Source organism: Heterobasidion irregulare (assembly GCF_000320585.1).
Source record: "Heterobasidion irregulare TC 32-1 unplaced genomic scaffold scaffold_03, whole genome shotgun sequence".
Classification (NCBI taxonomy): Eukaryota; Fungi; Basidiomycota; class Agaricomycetes; order Russulales; family Bondarzewiaceae; genus Heterobasidion; species Heterobasidion irregulare.
This window is the reverse complement of record NW_009258199.1, coordinates 540,842-557,174: the sequence shown is the minus strand read 5'-3', so window position 1 is coordinate 557,174 and position 16,333 is coordinate 540,842. Positions and strand designations below refer to the sequence as shown.

At 60.5% G+C, this 16,333-nt stretch overlaps 7 protein-coding genes across 7 annotated transcripts; 4 read left to right on the top strand and 3 right to left on the bottom strand.

Annotated features, from left to right (window-relative positions):
- Positions 1 to 121: 121 nt before the first annotated feature.
- HETIRDRAFT_449402 (uncharacterized protein) lies at positions 122 to 1,926 on the bottom strand (the record flags this gene model as incomplete). The annotated part of the gene is made up of 4 exons (XM_009545208.1): positions 122 to 349; positions 423 to 768; positions 835 to 851; positions 925 to 1,926. The coding sequence occupies 4 exons, from the start codon at positions 1,924 to 1,926 to the stop codon at positions 122 to 124; spliced, it is 1,593 nt and encodes a 530-aa protein (XP_009543503.1).
- A 93-nt stretch (positions 1,927 to 2,019) lies between these two features.
- On the top strand, positions 2,020 to 3,610 carry HETIRDRAFT_432845 (uncharacterized protein; the record flags this gene model as incomplete). The annotated part of the gene is made up of 4 exons (XM_009545207.1): positions 2,020 to 2,205; positions 2,265 to 2,329; positions 2,400 to 2,829; positions 2,913 to 3,610. 4 exons carry the CDS (start codon positions 2,020 to 2,022, stop codon positions 3,426 to 3,428), a joined length of 1,197 nt encoding a protein of 398 aa, XP_009543502.1. The 3' UTR covers positions 3,429 to 3,610.
- A 17-nt stretch (positions 3,611 to 3,627) lies between these two features.
- On the bottom strand, positions 3,628 to 4,956 carry HETIRDRAFT_443928 (uncharacterized protein; the record flags this gene model as incomplete). The annotated part of the gene is made up of 5 exons (XM_009545206.1): positions 4,717 to 4,956; positions 4,299 to 4,627; positions 4,120 to 4,227; positions 3,783 to 4,043; positions 3,628 to 3,722 (listed from the first exon to the last, which is right to left on the bottom strand). The coding sequence occupies exons 1-5, from the start codon at positions 4,923 to 4,925 to the stop codon at positions 3,628 to 3,630; spliced, it is 1,002 nt and encodes a 333-aa protein (XP_009543501.1). The 5' UTR covers positions 4,926 to 4,956.
- Positions 4,957 to 5,191: 235 nt separating this feature from the next.
- Positions 5,192 to 8,515, top strand: HETIRDRAFT_449399 (uncharacterized protein; the record flags this gene model as incomplete). The annotated part of the gene is made up of 9 exons (XM_009545205.1): positions 5,192 to 5,397; positions 5,470 to 5,864; positions 5,921 to 6,193; positions 6,247 to 6,562; positions 6,648 to 6,939; positions 7,016 to 7,561; positions 7,623 to 7,769; positions 7,825 to 8,007; positions 8,075 to 8,515. The coding sequence occupies 9 exons, from the start codon at positions 5,192 to 5,194 to the stop codon at positions 8,513 to 8,515; spliced, it is 2,799 nt and encodes a 932-aa protein (XP_009543500.1).
- A 455-nt stretch (positions 8,516 to 8,970) lies between these two features.
- cyp11 (cytochrome P450 monooxygenase 11) lies at positions 8,971 to 11,627 on the top strand (the record flags this gene model as incomplete). Its single annotated transcript, XM_009544892.1, has 13 exons — positions 8,971 to 9,295; positions 9,353 to 9,453; positions 9,510 to 9,546; positions 9,599 to 9,662; positions 9,776 to 9,911; positions 9,966 to 10,529; positions 10,599 to 10,780; positions 10,842 to 10,856; positions 10,914 to 10,988; positions 11,047 to 11,110; positions 11,167 to 11,274; positions 11,337 to 11,516; positions 11,583 to 11,627. 13 exons carry the CDS (start codon positions 8,971 to 8,973, stop codon positions 11,625 to 11,627), a joined length of 1,896 nt encoding a protein of 631 aa, XP_009543187.1.
- Positions 11,628 to 11,830: 203 nt separating this feature from the next.
- Positions 11,831 to 13,056, top strand: HETIRDRAFT_438811 (uncharacterized protein). The gene is made up of 6 exons (XM_009545204.1): positions 11,831 to 11,977; positions 12,033 to 12,043; positions 12,097 to 12,178; positions 12,236 to 12,328; positions 12,405 to 12,631; positions 12,697 to 13,056. The coding sequence occupies exons 1-6, from the start codon at positions 11,923 to 11,925 to the stop codon at positions 12,772 to 12,774; spliced, it is 546 nt and encodes a 181-aa protein (XP_009543499.1). The 5' UTR covers positions 11,831 to 11,922; the 3' UTR covers positions 12,775 to 13,056.
- Positions 13,018 to 16,124, bottom strand: HETIRDRAFT_443926 (uncharacterized protein; the record flags this gene model as incomplete). The annotated part of the gene is made up of 12 exons (XM_009545203.1): positions 13,018 to 13,388; positions 13,446 to 13,586; positions 13,663 to 13,951; positions 14,005 to 14,159; positions 14,212 to 14,295; positions 14,355 to 14,412; positions 14,469 to 14,578; positions 14,635 to 14,736; positions 14,792 to 15,058; positions 15,107 to 15,222; positions 15,275 to 15,569; positions 15,633 to 16,124. 12 exons carry the CDS (start codon positions 16,122 to 16,124, stop codon positions 13,167 to 13,169), a joined length of 2,331 nt encoding a protein of 776 aa, XP_009543498.1. The 3' UTR covers positions 13,018 to 13,166.
- Positions 16,125 to 16,333: the final 209 nt, after the last annotated feature.

Below are 16,333 nucleotides of genomic sequence, written 5' to 3'. Positions count from 1 at the left end.
CGGACCGAGACCAACGACGAAAGAACAGAACAGTACAGAGCATTCAAAGCAAGCACGACAAAACAAAACGGCGCCCTCCCAGCAACCCAGCGGCGATCACAACCCACGCGCGACGCGCCCCTCACAAGTCGACGTCGCCCGCGTCGCCGACATCGCCCGCGCCCACGGAGCCGCGCACCGTCGCCATCGTGACCTCCCGGATGCGGCCAAGGAGCCCCGCCGCGAGCGCGCCCGCGCCCACGAGGCGCAGCTCGACGGCGCGCTGCACGAGCGCGCCGCGCGCGAGCATGCGCGAGACGTCGGCGGGGGCGGAGCCGCGCGCGCGGCGCGCGGCGAGGGCGCGCTGGGCCTGGGTGGTGCGGGCGTGTGCGCGTCAGGGCGGGTGGTGGGGTGGGTGGGGCGCGATGGGGGGCGGAGCGTACCTTTGGGGCGAGCATTGGCCAGACGGGGCGCACGTCGACGGGGGCCCAGTGTTGTCTGCCGAGGTAGTACCAGCCTTGCTTCCTCGACGAGTAGACGAGCGTGTGCAGCGCGTCTGTGGCGGAGAGCGCGCGCGCGAGGTGCGCGTCGCGGTCGCGGTCGTGGTCGGGGTCGGAGCTGTGGTTGTGGTTGGGGTTGGGGTTGTGGTTGGGGTTAGGGCTGGGGTCGGGGCGGGTCCAGTCGACGATGTACGTCGCGGAGGGGCACTCGAGAAAGATGGGGTCGCGGAGGAAGGCGTAGCCCCCCGCGAGGTGGAGGCGCGGCGTGTCGGTGGGGGAGGTCTGCATGCTGTGGTGCGGGGGTGAGCTGGGGACAGGACCGGCGGGGGCGGTACGCAGGCGGGGGCGGACTCACTTGTAGACGGCTCTCTTCTGGAGAGCGATTTCGCGTTCGATGTAAGAAAAAAAACCTCAGGATGGGAGGGGGGGGGGGGGGCGCACGCACGGTCTCGTGATCGAGCTCCAGCATGCCTTCGAGGCGCGCAAACGCGATCGGGCCCTCGAGGACCTTCGCGGAGGGCGGGGGCTTGACGAAGTGGATGCGCCACTTTGCGGAGGCGGGGGCGGGGGCGGGGGAGCCGTCGGGGTTGTAGCGGACGGACATGCCGGAGTCGCTAGAGCCGGGACTGAGCTCGAAGAAGGGCGCGGGCGGCGCAGGGGCGGTGAGGAGGGCGGCGCGGGGGCCCGGGGCAGGGGCGGGCTTTGGTTTGCGTGCGGGGGAGAAGGCGGGGCCGAGGCTGGGGGCGGCGGGGGGTGGGGGGTGGTCTGGGGCGAAGGCTGAGGCCAAGGTCGAGGGCACGGGGACGATGCTGGCGGCGGATGTGCGGCGCGAGGACGCGGTCGATGGCGGGGCGGCGGTGCTGGATTGCGGCGCGGGGACACGGGTGCTGCCGGCGAGCGGGCGCAGGGCGGGCTCGCGGTCGTCGATGGGATCGTGGTGCGAGCGTGCGCCGAGCTGGGAACGCGGACGGTCATCTGCCGGAGCGCGGGTGAATCGGTGCGGGTGGGGGGTGCTCACCGACGCGCGGTGCTCGCTGAGGAGGTCCTCCATGACGGTGCGCATGTTCTGGAGCTTTGCGAGGGCGGCGTCGCGTGCGCGCTCTGCGGCTGTGCGCTCCGCTTGGGCAGCGAGCAGGGCGCGCCTGAGGTCTGCGTTTTCGTGGGCGAGGCGGGCGAGGGCGAGGGCGTGCTGCGGGGTGTCGAGGGCGAGGAGGCGCTGGCGGAGGGCGGCGTTGTCGTCCTCGAGGAGGCGGACGATGGCGGAGAAGCGGGCGTTGAGGGCGTCGAGGGTGGTGGAGACGGCGGTGAACTGCGGTGCGGTGCGGTGCGGCGCGGGTGAGTGCGGGGGATGTGGGAGAGAGGGGTGTGTGGGACGGACCTCGTTGCGTGCGCCCTGGATGTCGCGGTCGAGCTGTGTGCTGCGGGCGGGAGGGTCGACGCGGGCCATGGCTGTCTGTGTTCAAGGCGGAGGGATCACGTGGGACGCGGCCTCCACAGATCATGTGCAGCCGCAGCCGCGCTCTCTCCCGACCCGCTCACAATGGCGCTCTCCAGGCTCGTGGTCGACATCCACACACACGTCTACCTCCCGCGCTACGCCTCCGTCCTCCGCTCCCGCACCGCCGCGCCCCGCATCCTCTCCCGCACAACCCCCGCGGGCCTTGCAGAGGATCGCCTCGTCATCTTGGACGACGAGCCCAGCGGCGGCCGCCCCGTCGGCCCCCAGGTGCGTGCTCTGCCCGTCTCCGCCGCCGCCGCGCAGGCAGTCCTGATCGCGCACATCAGTACTGGGACAGAGACGAGAAGCTAAAATTCATGGACAACCACGGCATCGACATCTCCATCGTCAGGCAAGCCTGTCCCCTCCCCCGACTCCCCACCGCTCACCGCTCACCGCTCACCATCCCGTCCCCCCCGCAGCACCGCCAACCCGTGGCTCGACTTCCTCCCCTTCCCCGCCGCCCAGACCCTCGCCCGCGACCTCAACGCCGACCTCGAGTCCTACTGCTCCACCGCGCCCCCCGCAGACCCCTCCGCTCCCGCCCTCAAGCGCCTCTACGGCTTCGGCCTCCTCCCCCTCGTCCCCGGCACGCCCCCCGCCGCCCTCCCCCCCGCCGTCGCCCACCTCGCCGCGTCCCACCCCCACATCCGCGGCGTCATCCTCGGCACCCGCGCAGCGGGCAAGGGCCTCGACGACCCCGCCCTTGAGCCCCTCTGGGCCGCCCTCGCCGACTCTGGCCTCGTCGTCTTCCTCCACCCGCACTACGGCCTCGGCCCGCAGGCCTGGGGCGACGCAGATAACGGCCACGTGCTCCCCCTCGCCCTCGGCTTCCCCTTCGAAACGACGACGGTGAGCGCCCGTCGCGCGCCCCCCCCTCCCTCCCCCCTCTCTCTCTTCGCGTGTTCTGATTTTATTTTATTTTATCTCTGCAGGCCATCACGCGCCTCATCCTCGCGGGCGTCCTCGACCGCCACCCGCGCCTCCGCATCCTCCTCGCCCACGCGGGGGGCGCCCTCCCGCAGCTCTCCTCGCGCCTCGCGTCCTGCATCGCCCACGACCCCGCCGTCGCCGCGCGCCTGCGGCACGACGCGCGCTGGTACCTCGGCAGGCTCTACTTCGACGCCGTCGCCTACGGGTCCGCAGAGCTCGCGTTCGTCGCCGACGCCGTCGGCCGCGCCGCGCGCTTCGCGTCGGCGACGGGCGCGCCTGACAAGGCTGACACCGCGCCCGAGGGCGAGGGCGCGGGCGCGGGAGAGAGGAACGCGGGCAGCAGGAGGATGCTGTTCGGCACGGACCACCCGTTCTTCCCGCCGCTGGACGAGAGCGAGCGCTGGCGGAGCGTCGTGGAGAACCTCGAGGCGATCGACGGCGTCGCCGGGTGGTCCGCGGCGGACAGGGCGGGCGTCAAGGGCGCGAACGCGCTCGAGCTGTTCGGGCTTGCTGCGTGAAGCGCGCGCGCGGGTCTGTGGGGGGGAGGGCAAAAGTACATCTGATTTTTTGGGTTGATAGTAGTGTACAGTACGGCGTGCGAGTTCATCGCGGTGCCCCCCCTCCCGTTCGCCTGGCTAGTGTGATCTTCCTGTGTCTGTGTTCCCCGTACCAAAAATAACACCTGCTAGTGTTGGCCTTTAACTTATGCGCTCGGGGTTAGATCGCCTCGGGGGTTGGCATCTGGATCTTGAGGCTAAAGTCGATGTGCTGTACGGACTGGTGCACCGCGCTCGTGCTCAGTATATCGATATCTACCACCACGTCATCATCATCATCATCATCAGCATCATCAGCATCAGCAGCGCACGCACCCTCAATCGCGCGCTCGCGCAAGTTCTCCTCAGTAATATTCCCGCTCGCCTCGAGCAAGAACCGGCGCCTGCCCGCCCAGCGCGCGCGGAGGCTGCGCGCGACGCGCGCGAGCTCCGCGCCGGCGACGTTGTCGAGCATGACGACGTCTGCGCCTGCGGCGAGCGCCTCGTCCGCTTCGGCCTCCGAGCGGACCTCGACGTCGAGCAGGAGGGAGAAGCCGCCGGCGGCGCGCGCGCGTTGGATGGCGGAGGTTATGGAGCCTGCGAGGGTAGCGGGGTGTGAGAGGGGCGTGGTGGCGGCGGCGGCGGTGGTGGTGCGGAGGGAGAGGGGGCGCACCGGAGGACCAGATGTGGTTGTCTTTGAGCATGATCATGCTTGAGAGGTCGTGTCGATGCGGGTCGATGCCGCCTACGATCATGCCGTATTTCTCTACCAGGCGGAAGCCTGAAGGGTGCGTGGGGCGATCAGGATGGGGGGCGGGAGGGGGGTGGGATGCGGCGTGTGGGCGGACGGACCTGGCGTCGTCTTGCGCGTGCCCGCGATGATGCCTTTGAATCCGCACGCACTCGCGATGTCCTTGAACGCTTTGGACCTGCAGCGGGCGCGCGAGTGCGCGGCGTGCGTGTGCGTGTGCGTGTGTGTGAGCGAGAGAGCGGGGAGGAAAGGAGAGGAGAAGAGGAGGGGCGGGGCGGGACGGACGCACTTGGTCGCGATGCCGCTGCACCGGGCGAGCAGGTTCAGCGCGACGCGCTCGCCGAGGAGCAGGTGCCGCGCGCTGCCGCGGACGGTGGCCACGTGCTTCACGGGCTCGAACGCCTCTCCCTCGTCGACGTGCCATTCGACCCTACCCCCCGCGCGCAGTCACCACGAACGATCAGCGACACTCGTCGACACTCGGCAGCACACAAAAGCGGGAAAGCGGGGTGCACGCACTCGCAGCCCAGCTGCGCGAATATCTCGGTCACGAACGGCGCGCCGGCGAGGACGGCGGGCTGGGTGCCCTTGCCGAGGAGGAAGGCCTCGCGCGGGGCTTCGCCGACGACGAAGCCGCCGTAGTCGAAGGAGGGCGTGTCTTCTGCGAGCCAGGCGGAGACCTGGGATTTCCAGGACGGGGGGAGGAGGTGGGCGAATGAGGCGGACATCGGAGGAGGAGGAGGAGTCAGGAGGATAAGGAGATGATGATTTTGTGGGAAGGGTAATAGTCACGCTGGGAGATCTTATCTTATCGCATCTGGAGGAGCGGCTAGATCCGTGCTCGTGCTGTAATCGCCGTGTTGTCACCGTCTGCGACTCTGCGAGAGGTATTGCGCCTCTTCCAACGATCCCTCGCTTGACAAAAATCATTCTTCTCATACTCTGAGGCAATCGAGCCCACCAGGAAGCACCAGCACACGGGGCTCGCTCGATAATGCTCACTTTCACGCCGCTCTCGGGCTCCGCGCGCTCGTCGCGATCCGTCCCGCTCGCCTACCTCCTCCAAGTCGACGACGTGCACATCCTCCTCGACTGCGGCTCCCCAAACTGGTGCCCAGAGCCCTCGTCCTCGTCACTGACAGACGACGACATCAAAGACCAGGCGTTCCACTGGGAACAGTACTGCGAGAGACTCCGAGAGTGCGTCTCCCTGCTTCCTTTTCTATCTATCTGGGGAGATCATTCTTGACGGCTCGTTCACTTCGCTCTCAGGATAGCGCCGAAGGTTGACCTCGTTCTCCTGTCGCACGGAGACCTCGCGCACTCCGGGCTGTACCCCTACGCGTACTCGCGTTGGGGCCTCAAGGCCCCCGCGTACTCGACGCTGCCGGTCCAAGCCATAGCTCGCATCGCTGCCTCGGAAGAGGTGGACGGCCTCCGAGACGAGCAGGACGTGGACGGGAGCGCAGAGGCGAAGATGAGCGACGAAGAGGACAAGGACGCGCAGGAGGCGATGGACGTGCGCGAGGACGGCCCAAGCGAGGGCGAGCGGGGGTCGCCGGCTGCTGAGAACACCACGGGGAAATACGTCGCGACGCCGCAGGAAGTGCACGACGCGTTCGACTCCATCAACACCCTGCGGTACTCCCAGCCGACCCATCTCCAGGGTACGTCGCTCGCCCCGTCCTCCCGCGCTCGTCGTTGCCCAATTTTCTTTTCTTAGGGAAATGCCAGGGCCTCACTATCACGCCGTTCAACGCCGGACACACGCTCGGGGGCACGATATGGAAGATTCGCTCGCCGTCCGCGGGCACGATCCTATACGCGGTCAACATGAACCATATGCGCGAACGCCACCTCGACGGCACCGTGCTCATGCGCCAGGCCGCGGGCGGCGTCTTCGAGCCCCTTGCGCGCCCGGACCTGCTCATCACGGACGCGGAGCGCGCGGACGTGCTGAGCAGTCGGCGGAAGGACCGAGACGCGACGCTCATCGGTGGGTGTATCATTTGACGTTCTGTGCGCGACCACGGCTGACACGCGTCTCAGACTGCATCACGGCCACGCTTTCTTCGCGCTCGTCGCTCCTCCTCCCTTGCGACGCCAGCACCCGCGTCCTCGAGCTCCTCGTGCTGCTCGACCAGCACTGGTCGTACGCGCGGCTCAAATACCCCATATGCCTGCTCTCGCGCACCGGCCGCGAGATGCTGACGTTCGTGCGGAGCATGATGGAGTGGCTCGGTGGCACGGTGAGCAAGGAGGACGTCGGGCAGGAGGTGACGGACGGGAAGCGTGGCCGGGGAAAGCGGAAGCGCGAAGACGACGTGGACGACGACGCCGTCGGCGCGTTCGCCCTGCGATTCAAGTGCGTCTGTCCCCCTCCCGCGTCGCTGCCGCCGCGACGGGCCCGCCGATCTATGCTGACGTTGACGTTGGGGTGGTGCGCGCAGGCACCTCGAGTTCTTCATGAGCCCGCAGGCGCTGATGCAGACGTACTCGTCGAAGGACCCGAAGCTGATCCTCGCGGTGCCCGCGTCGCTCTCGCACGGGCCCTCGCGCGCGCTGTTCGCGGACTTCGCGACGGTGCCGGACAACGTCGTGCTGCTCACCGCCAGAGGCGAGGAGGGCACGCTCGGGCGGGTCCTGTTCGACAAGTGGAACAACTCGCAGCGGGCGGAGGATAAGTGGGACAAGGGCAAGATCGGGAGCAACATCATGATGGACGGCGTTCTACAGCTACAAGTAACGTGTTTTTTTCTCCTCCTCCTCGCATCAACAAGACCGAGAGCTTCGTCTGACTCGCGGGCCACCCTTTCAGCTCAATTCGAAGGTCCCCTTGCAAGGCACCGAGCTTGAGCTGTTCCTGCAGAGGGAGCGCGCGGCGAAGGAAAAGCAGGCGGCACACCAGGCTGCCATGGCGCGCACGCAGCAGCTTCTCGAAGCCGACGAAGATGAAGAGGACAGTGACTCCGACTCCGACGAGGAGGAGGACGAGGAGGACGTCGAGCGCGCGCTCGGGGGCGGCGACGCGGAGCCCAAGCGCGAGCGGCGGCGACGGCAGGACGCGGACAGCATGGGCGAGGCGGACTGGGGCAAGCTCGACGCGGACGACGGGACGAAGCAGCTGCTGTCGTTCGATATCTATCTGAAGGGGAACGTGGCGCGCGCGACGAGCTTTTTTAAGAGCTCTGGGCGCGAGACGCAGCGGTTCAGGATGTTCCCGTATGTAGAGAAGAAGAGGAAGGTGGATGAGTATGGGGAGGTCGTGGACGTGGGGATGTGGTTGCGGAGGGGGAAGATCATCGAAGAGGAGGACGAGGACGATGAGGTTAAGGAGCAGAAGAGGAAGGAGGAGGAAGCGAAGGTGAGCTCGATGCGGGCGTTGCGGGTCCTCCGTTTTCATCGTTCTAATCCTTGTTACTTAGAAAGCCCCAAAAGAGCCGCCATCCAAGTTTATTTCTACCACAGTCGACGTTCAGCTGGCATGTCGGCTTCTGTTCGTCGACTTGGAAGGTTTGAATGACGGTCGGGCCACAAAAACGATCATTCCGCAAGTCAACCCGCGCAAGATGGTCCGTCTCGTTGTCTCGTTTCATGTGTCATCTAATATCCATCGAGTAACTACAGATCATAGTGCATGCGCCTCCGAGCGCGACGGACGCTCTCATTGAGAGCTGCGCCAACATCCGCTCGATGACGAAGGACATCTACGCACCGTCGCAGGGCGAGTCCATCCAGATTGGCCAGAACACCAACAGTTTCTCGATATCGCTCAGCGACGAGCTCCTTGCGTCCATCAAAATGTCACGGGTGTGTGCTCTTACTTCCCCATTCGACACGATCCGGCGCTTGGTCTGAAACTGTTTTCTTTGTTCAGTTTGAAGACAACGAGGTCGGCTATGTGACCGGGCGCATCTCCATGTCCGCCATGTCGACCGTGCCCACGCTCGAGCCTGCCATCGCCGTGTCTGGCGCTGCAGCGCCTGTCCCCGCCGTCCTCGCGCCGTCCGCCCCGCGCCCGCTCGGCGCCCGCCCGATTCAGCGCCTCCCCAACTCGACGATGATCGGGGAGCTCAAGCTGACGGCGCTGAAAGCGCGCCTCGCGTCCATCGGTGTCCAGGCTGAGCTCGTCGGCGAGGGCGTGCTGATCTGCGGGGTATCTGCGCGGCAGGGCGGGAGCGGCCTCGACGACCTGGGCGGGAGCGTTGCGGTGCGCAAGACGGCGCGGGGCCGGGTGGAGATGGAGGGCACGGTTTCGGAGGTGTATTATAAGGTCCGGAAGGAGATTTACGGCCTGCACGCGCTGGTGGCGGCGTGAGGGGCTTGCTGCTGGGTGGGCTGTGTCTGTAGGTAGTTAATTATTACGAACTTAGTCCCTAGCGCTTGGGCGACGAGCTGAGCTAGCCTGAGTCCTGACATGTATGGCATGCTTCCAAGTTTGGCTCAATTTGGCGGCATCTGGGAAGATGTCTTGACGTCGCTACGATCAATCGTCGACTCGTCCTCACTTTCTTCCAGACGCAGCGGTTTGCACAGCGGAACACTAGTGGACCAGAGCAAGACATGACAATCTTCCGCAATGGACCATGGATCCATTGTGCCTTCACCATCATGAAATCTTTCAAACCACTACATCATATGATCATTGCATGACCGCTTCGCCCTCAGGCTTCGATCTCATATGACATGGCCAGAAGATCTTAATTTAAGGTGCTAGTACATGGGCATTTGCAGGCCGTCTCTCCTTCGCTCTCACGACACACTGACATCGACATGTCGTCGCGCGTTCCCCCGGGAATCCCCTACCTCGCTCGCGGCTTGCTCAAGAATCTAGTCCCACCGTCTCTCGCCGTCGTCGCGGCTCGACGTGTCCTGCACTCGTATTTCAACGTATTCGTTCCCACATGGCTCTTTGTCCTGGTCCTGCTCGCGACGCCCCCCGTCGTCGTCGCCGTCCGCATCAATGTCCGCGCGTACCAGAATAAACGGGAGGCGGATAGAATGGGCGCGGTGCTCGCCCCCAGATACAACGGCAAGTGGATCGGGAACTGGGACCTGACGGTCAAGCTCATGCAGGAGTTTAAGAACGGATATCCTGGTGCGTGTACAGATCGCAGGGATAACTTGACATTTGTCTCATAGGTAGGGTTTGTAGCGGATAGCCTGTGGACCGTCATACGAGAATATGGAACCACTGTAAACATCCGAGTCCTTTGGGTTGATTCTATGTTCACCATCGATCCGGAGGACATCAAAGTAGGACTTATCATCAGCTTCATCTCTATTCATTGATTGAAATCTTTCTGGTGCAGATCATATTGTCCACCGATTTCACAAACTATGTGAAAGGTATCTTACACTCGTCTGTCCGTAGAGGACGTCAGTCTGATTTTATGTGCAGGTGATGCCTTCCAGAAATGCATGAACTCCGTTCTCGGCACTGGCGTCTTCAATTCTGACGGTGAGTTCTACCTGAGACGACTGCAATCTTTGACTGAAATCTGCCTCCGCCAGGCGACATGTGGAAGTGAGCACCGCCGCTTGGAGTTGAAACTGCATTTTTTTGATGCGTTTATAGGTTCCACCGCTCCATGACACGACCATTCTTCTCCCGCGAACGCATCTCTCACTTTGACATCTTCGACCGGCACGCGGAAGACGCCGTCGCCCAGATGAAGGCGCGCTTCGAAGACGGCTACGCCGTCGACTTCCAGGTACCTGTCTCCCTTGCAACCTACCACGGCCATCCAATTTTTGTTGTACAACAGGATCTCGTCTCTCGCTTCACCCTCGATTCCGCCACCGAATTCCTCTTTGGGTCCTGCGTGCACAGCCTCTCCACCGGTCTTCCGTACCCCCACACGGTTCCGAGCGCGGCGTCTCCGGCATCAGGCCCGCTCTCGTTCGCCGAGCAGTTCTCAAACGCATTCTCCCGCGCACAGACCGTGATCGCGGCGCGCGCGAGGGTCGGCAAGAAGCTGTGGCCGCTGGGAGAGATGCGCCGGGACGAGACGCGCGCGCCGATGCAGGTTGTCGACGCTTTCTTGGGCCCGATTCTGAAGGACGCGCTGGCGAAGGAGCGCAGGAGGAGGGGAATGGCGTCTGTTGAGGCCAAGGTTCAGGACAGTAGCATTGGCGAGATGACGGCGACCGGTGCGGATGGCGAAGTGGAGGAGGACGCGACGCTATTGGATCATCTAGTTAAAATCACCGACGGCGAGTTGTTTCAGATCTACAGCAACTTGGATGTGGGGACTGACGTGCGTGCGTCTGCAGACCCGAAGGTCCTTAAAGATGAAACCCTCAACATCCTGCTTGCTGGTCGTGACACCGTGCGTTCCTTTGTCTAAATGATCCGCGCATTTTGTGCGCTGACAGACGGAATACACACGGCCGTGCAGACGGCAGCGACCTTGACTTTTGCAGTGTACCTCTTGTCCACACATCCCGAGATCTTCGCGCGCCTGCGGACCGAGGTTCTGGAAAAAGTAGGCCCGTCGCAACGGCCATCCTACGACAATATTCGAGACATGAAGTTCCTGAGGGCTGTTATCAACGAAACGCTGCGGCTGTTCCCGCCTGTGTGAGCTTCTGTACTAGAGTGGACTCGACTGCAGCATCCACTGACGAAGATTCTCAAAAAGGCCATTCAACGTTCGGTAAGGGTGCTCAGCCAATGTCTTAGGCTTCACTTTCCTGATGAGTCCGCGCGATAGCGAAACTGTCAACGCGACAACCTGGCCCGCTCGCGATGGATCCCGGAAGCCAATCTATATCCCTGCGAAGACAAGGTGCCGTTCTGGTCGAGCACTCACAGATTGCGCACGTTGATAACTCAGTTTGGTACAGTATCCCTTACTCGGTATTTATGATGCATCGACGGACCGATCTATGGGGCCCCGACGGTGAGTCTGTCAGGCCTGGTGCTCCTTTCAGACCTCGAACTTTACCCCTTGAATAGCTCTAGAGTTTGATCCTGACCGATTCCTCGACGAACGGCTGAAGAAATACCTCCTTCCGAACCCATACATCTTCCTCCCGTTCAATGCCGGGCCACGGATCTGTCTAGGCCAGCAGGTGCGTCATGGCGGGTGTGTCTCGGATGACGCTCACTGGTTGCCCTGCGGGATTGTGTACAGTTCGCGCACAACGAGATGTCGTTCATGCTCATCCGCTTGCTGCAGCACTTCGATAGCATGTCGCTGGACGGGTCTGCCCAACCGCCAGAGACGCGCCCGCCTGCGGAGTGGAAGACGAAGGAAGGGCGCTCTGCAACGGAGCAGTTTTTCCCCAAATTGCACCTGACTATGTACTCTCATGTGGGTGAAATTTGCGCACAACTCCACGTCGCGCCGTATGACTGATGTATCGGCAACGCGTCACAGGGCGGGCTGTGGGTGAGGATGCGTGAGGCGGTGTCGGCTGTATGAGTGATGATGACTCTGATATGCGTTGGGAACGTAGGCCACGTATGCATGTACGATAGCGTAAACGTGCGAATAATCTTGTGCAACGATAGCGAGCGACGTGTCTTGGGTGGAGAGCCGGCGAGCGCCAAAATGGCGTGTGTCGGGGTTGGCGGAGTCTGAAGTTGAGGACGCTCACGGGTTACACGCAACAGCTAAAGAGAGCCGTCGACAACGTCCAGCTCTCCTCAACAATCCGCTCTACACCACCGCTGTCCCCGCCCGTTTTCCTTCTCTCCTCCCCAATCTTCAGCACACAATGGGTCTCTCTGTCTCTCGTCTCCTCTCAGGCCTCTTCGGCAAGAAGGAAATGCGTACGTCTCCATCGATCCAACTATCGTGCCTCTCTGACATGGGCATTCCGTTCAGGCATCCTCATGGTAACCTTTTTTTCCTCCGGTCTGCTCGCCCGCCATATCTCATACTGGAATAGGTTGGTCTCGACGCAGCGGGTAAGACGACAATCTTGTACAAGTTGAAGCTAGGCGAAATCGTCACCACCATCCCAACAATTGGTATGTCTTTCCGAGCGTGTGTTTCCTTTTTAGGCGCTCACTTTCGTTTGCGCACAGGATTCAACGTCGAGACCGTTGAATACAAGAACATCTCTTTCACCGTGTGGGATGTCGGAGGTCAGGACAAGATCCGTCCCCTTTGGAGACATTGTACGTTATCCACTCTACGCCCGTATATGCACATGCGCAAATGCAACAAGCGCTCACGCTGTTTCTCCACCTTTAGACTTCCAGAACACCCAGGGCATCATTTTCGTCGTCGACTCCAACGATCGGGAGCGTGTTTCTGAGGCGCGGGAAGAGCTGCAGCGGATGCTGAACGAGGACGAGCTCCGGGATGCCCTCCTCCTCGTTTTCGCAAACAAGCAGGATCTCCCGAACGCCATGAACGCATCTGAAATCACCGACAAGCTGGGCCTCCAGGGACTCAGGCAGAGGACGTGGTATATCCAGGTCAGTGCCCCCGCGCCACCGCTTAGGACCAATATGTTCTGATCACTCATTCACGTAATATACAGGCGGCGTGCGCCACGAGCGGTGATGGCTTGTACGAGGGACTTGAGTGGCTGAGCGCGAACATCAAGCGGCGGGTGTAAGGAGTCTCTGTAGTTTCGTTCGTGTTCGTCCTGGGTCCTTGCTTAGTGTCTTGTCATACACATATTATGATCCCTCACGATAACGAAAAAACGTGCACCGCATCGCTGCCTCCGTCATACTTGCCATTCACGCCCTGCTGTCCTTATCTTCCCTCTTATTACCTGTCTCTTGGCCCTTTTTCTTCTTGTCGTCCCACGGAGTCCTCCCTTTCCTAACAAAGCTTTTAAACTCTTCGTGTACATCTGTACCGCGGCCCAATGATTTCTATAAAATCGAAGACGCGTATTCCTTCGAGGGCTTACATGCAGCCTCACGGGTTGGCATCAACAATTGACACGGAACGTGCAGTACAAAAAAAACAGTCCAAGGTCAGTCCGCACGATCTCGAAGGCTACCGACTTTCTCCAGGGAACAGACGCCCCACCGCATCGGCTTCCTTCCTGCGCTTCTCGCCCAACTCTCTCGACCGGTTGTCTCTGCACGAACCCCCGTATTTGGCGAGCTTCTCCAAGAGCGCTTGGAGGCGTTTCGGCCTGACGTTGCTGTAGGAAGCTTGGCGGTTCGCGGGGACGAGGTATTCCGAAACGGTGTTGGTGAGGACGATAGATGTCGTCTGCGTGAGAGACGGTATCGTCAGCTAGAGAAAAATTGGACAGAGGCGTGGCCTTACGGAGCGCAGCTCGCCGAAGACGGTGATCAGGTGCGAACGCCCGCTGGTCTTGAACTGGTCTTCTAGGAACTCGACGTCGATGAGGATGTTGGAGATCGCATTCTCGTTCATCATCGGAATGTTGCGATCCGTCAAGAAGTCCTAGAGCGAAAGTAGTCAGCCTTGGCTTCGATGTCGGCATCGGGGGATCGCGCTCCCCAGGTTTACTAGGACGCACCATCAAGCACTGCGCGATGTAGGACACGGCGCCGCGATAGGCGTCCTCTTTGTACGTCTCTTTGATGACCAGCGAGTCGACGACGGTCGTGAGCCAGTTGACGAGCTCGTAGAGGTACATGCTCGGTGCGTCCTCGCGCGCGGCTGGCGTCCAGTCGTACTCGGATAGCTCGAAAAAGTCGTCCAGCTTGGACGTGATGAGCTCGCTGATGCGCGCCAGGGCGCGCGTGAGCGTGTTTGCGAAGGAGGGAGCAGCCGTGAGGCGGATGGTGCCGCCTCTTTGGACAGAGCTGGGAGACGTGTGGGTGATTGGGACCGGGTGTGGGAGGAGGTCGAGACGTACCGAAGACTGGTCAGGGAGCGTTCCAGCTCTGAGCATGCAACTTCGAAGTGTTCAAGGTTGGTGACGATTTGTGCCACTTGTGAAAGGGTGGACGTTTTGGCCAGACGGTCTCCAATGCTGTCACTGACATGATTAGAGAGGATAGTATCTAGGGACTATGGTTCGTTCATTAACAAAGTGCTAGACTCGATGGAAAATGGTTGGTACTTTGCTTAACAACTCGTCAACATTTCGGTGATGTTGCGAGACCCCCTCGATGAACTGGTAGAAACGTTGCACGAAGCTTCGAATCTGAGTTGAGGTGGCAGTTGATGTTGAAGTGGCCAAAGTATATGAAAGATGGGACGCACATCCTGAGAGCAGAGGTAGAAACTCTGGGACCACGGGAAATTGAGCGGTGTCGGCACTCTTTGAGCGAATGATCAGCGTAAGATCGCTGGAAAAGAAAGAAACGTGATACGCACTGAACCAGCTGATCTTGCTCCGCTTTGTTCAGCCATACCATCTTGAGTACAGCATCTTTCTCCACTGCTGTGTCAACGTGCATAGGCAGATAGTCGTCTTGGACCATAATCTGAACACGGAACAATATATATAGATGATGAAATTAGAAATAAAAGGAATGCTTACGTCCTTAAATCGCTTGCTGAACTGTTTCTCCAGCATCATTGCATACCTTTCGAAAAGGAGCAGGACAAAGGAGTGAAGCGATTGGGTGGAGTAAGAATACGTCTAGGCAAGATATGTCACACTCGTCATTTATTGCAGGACGATCGATGAATCTTACCTCCAAGGTGATGATGAAAGCCATCAGGTCCTCTTTGGCTCGTAAGAATCCTTCCGGGTCAGATTCATTCTTGAGTGCATAGTCCACGGCACCAGTGAGCCGCGCCACAAGCGCGTCCCACAACTCTTCGACGTCGCGCTCTGACCTGAACGATGCCGTTGTGCTCAAAACATGAGCTTCGACGATGAAGAAACCAGTCACTTCTTCGGTAAGTGGGACCAGTTGGGATAGCTGGAGAGGACTGGGCAGAATTAAATCTGATTGCGCCTATTCAAGATGAGAGAGATTAAGTTATCTAGTGATCATAATATATACCTTTCGGTCTGCTTGATACGACTTCCGCAATTCGTCGATGGAGTCTAGGGTAGTGTATATGTGGATACTTTGGTACAGCGGCTTGAAGTCAACCTGAAGGTTCTCGAGGACATTGTCTGCAAATATGATCAGTCCTATCTCATTAAACCAAGAGAGGATGAAGCCTACATTCTGTCTTTTCGAAGGCTACAGTTTCCACGGCGCTGCCGACGCGAGTCAATCTCAGCATAGGATCTTTCTCTCGGCGCGATTTCCACCGCTTTGTTCGATACTCCATGGCTTCGAGCGCGCTCCTGCCTACCTGGGCGCTGATATTTCGGATCTCAAGCAACCACTGCTTAGTAGATGCCGTCACGGCATCCTTGATCTGACCTCGCAACGACGGCAACGATGTGAGAAGGTGCTGGAATAGGGGCGTCTGCGACAACGACGTCGGAGGCATCGTTTGAATGTCTTCCAGAGACTAATAATGTAATATATTTATAAGAACAAGGAAGTGACGAGACTACACCGAGGAAGAACAGACCCTCAGTGCGCTCCAATATTTAGCCTCCTTCACCATGTCCCCAACCCGATCCACGACGTCAAGCACGCGCAAGCAGGCCTGGAGATTATCGATGGCCTCGTCGAGGTTAGCTGCAGTCTTCTTGGACTGCAAGAGCGCCCGCTTCTTCTCTGCAAGACCGCGGCCGACCTGAGAGACGCTAGAATCGAGAGTGGTAATCTTGTCCCTGAGATTGGTCGTGTACGACTTGAGAGTGAACATATTAGACACAGAAGAGATGAAATCCTGGTAGTTGTCTCCGCATATTGCTTCAATTTCGGCGTCCTTCCCGTCGATGAGTGTCTGGAGTGTCCGCAGGTAAGCGTCTTGCTGACGGTTCTGATGAATCTGCTTGATTATTGGCCCTAACTGCTCAAGGTTCTCTGAGGAAGATGAAGGATCGAGGAGATGTATTTGTTGCAGCTGTTGGTCAATGTTCTCCTGTGTGAACTGGGGGCGTCTCCTTGGCGGCATGGTGAATAGGGATCACTCCTGGCAGCTCCTGGCGTTCAGCTGCAGATCCTACAGGACGATAGAAAATTCGGATATGTTTCAAAGACAAAGATACCGACCGGAGCCAGTCGTAGATCAGAAAGCACGCAGAGGTGGAAGCATCAGCCGTTGCAAGCAGAAGATGGAGAGAAGGTCATGCTGAAGTTCAAGTGAGCCAAACAAGGGTTGGC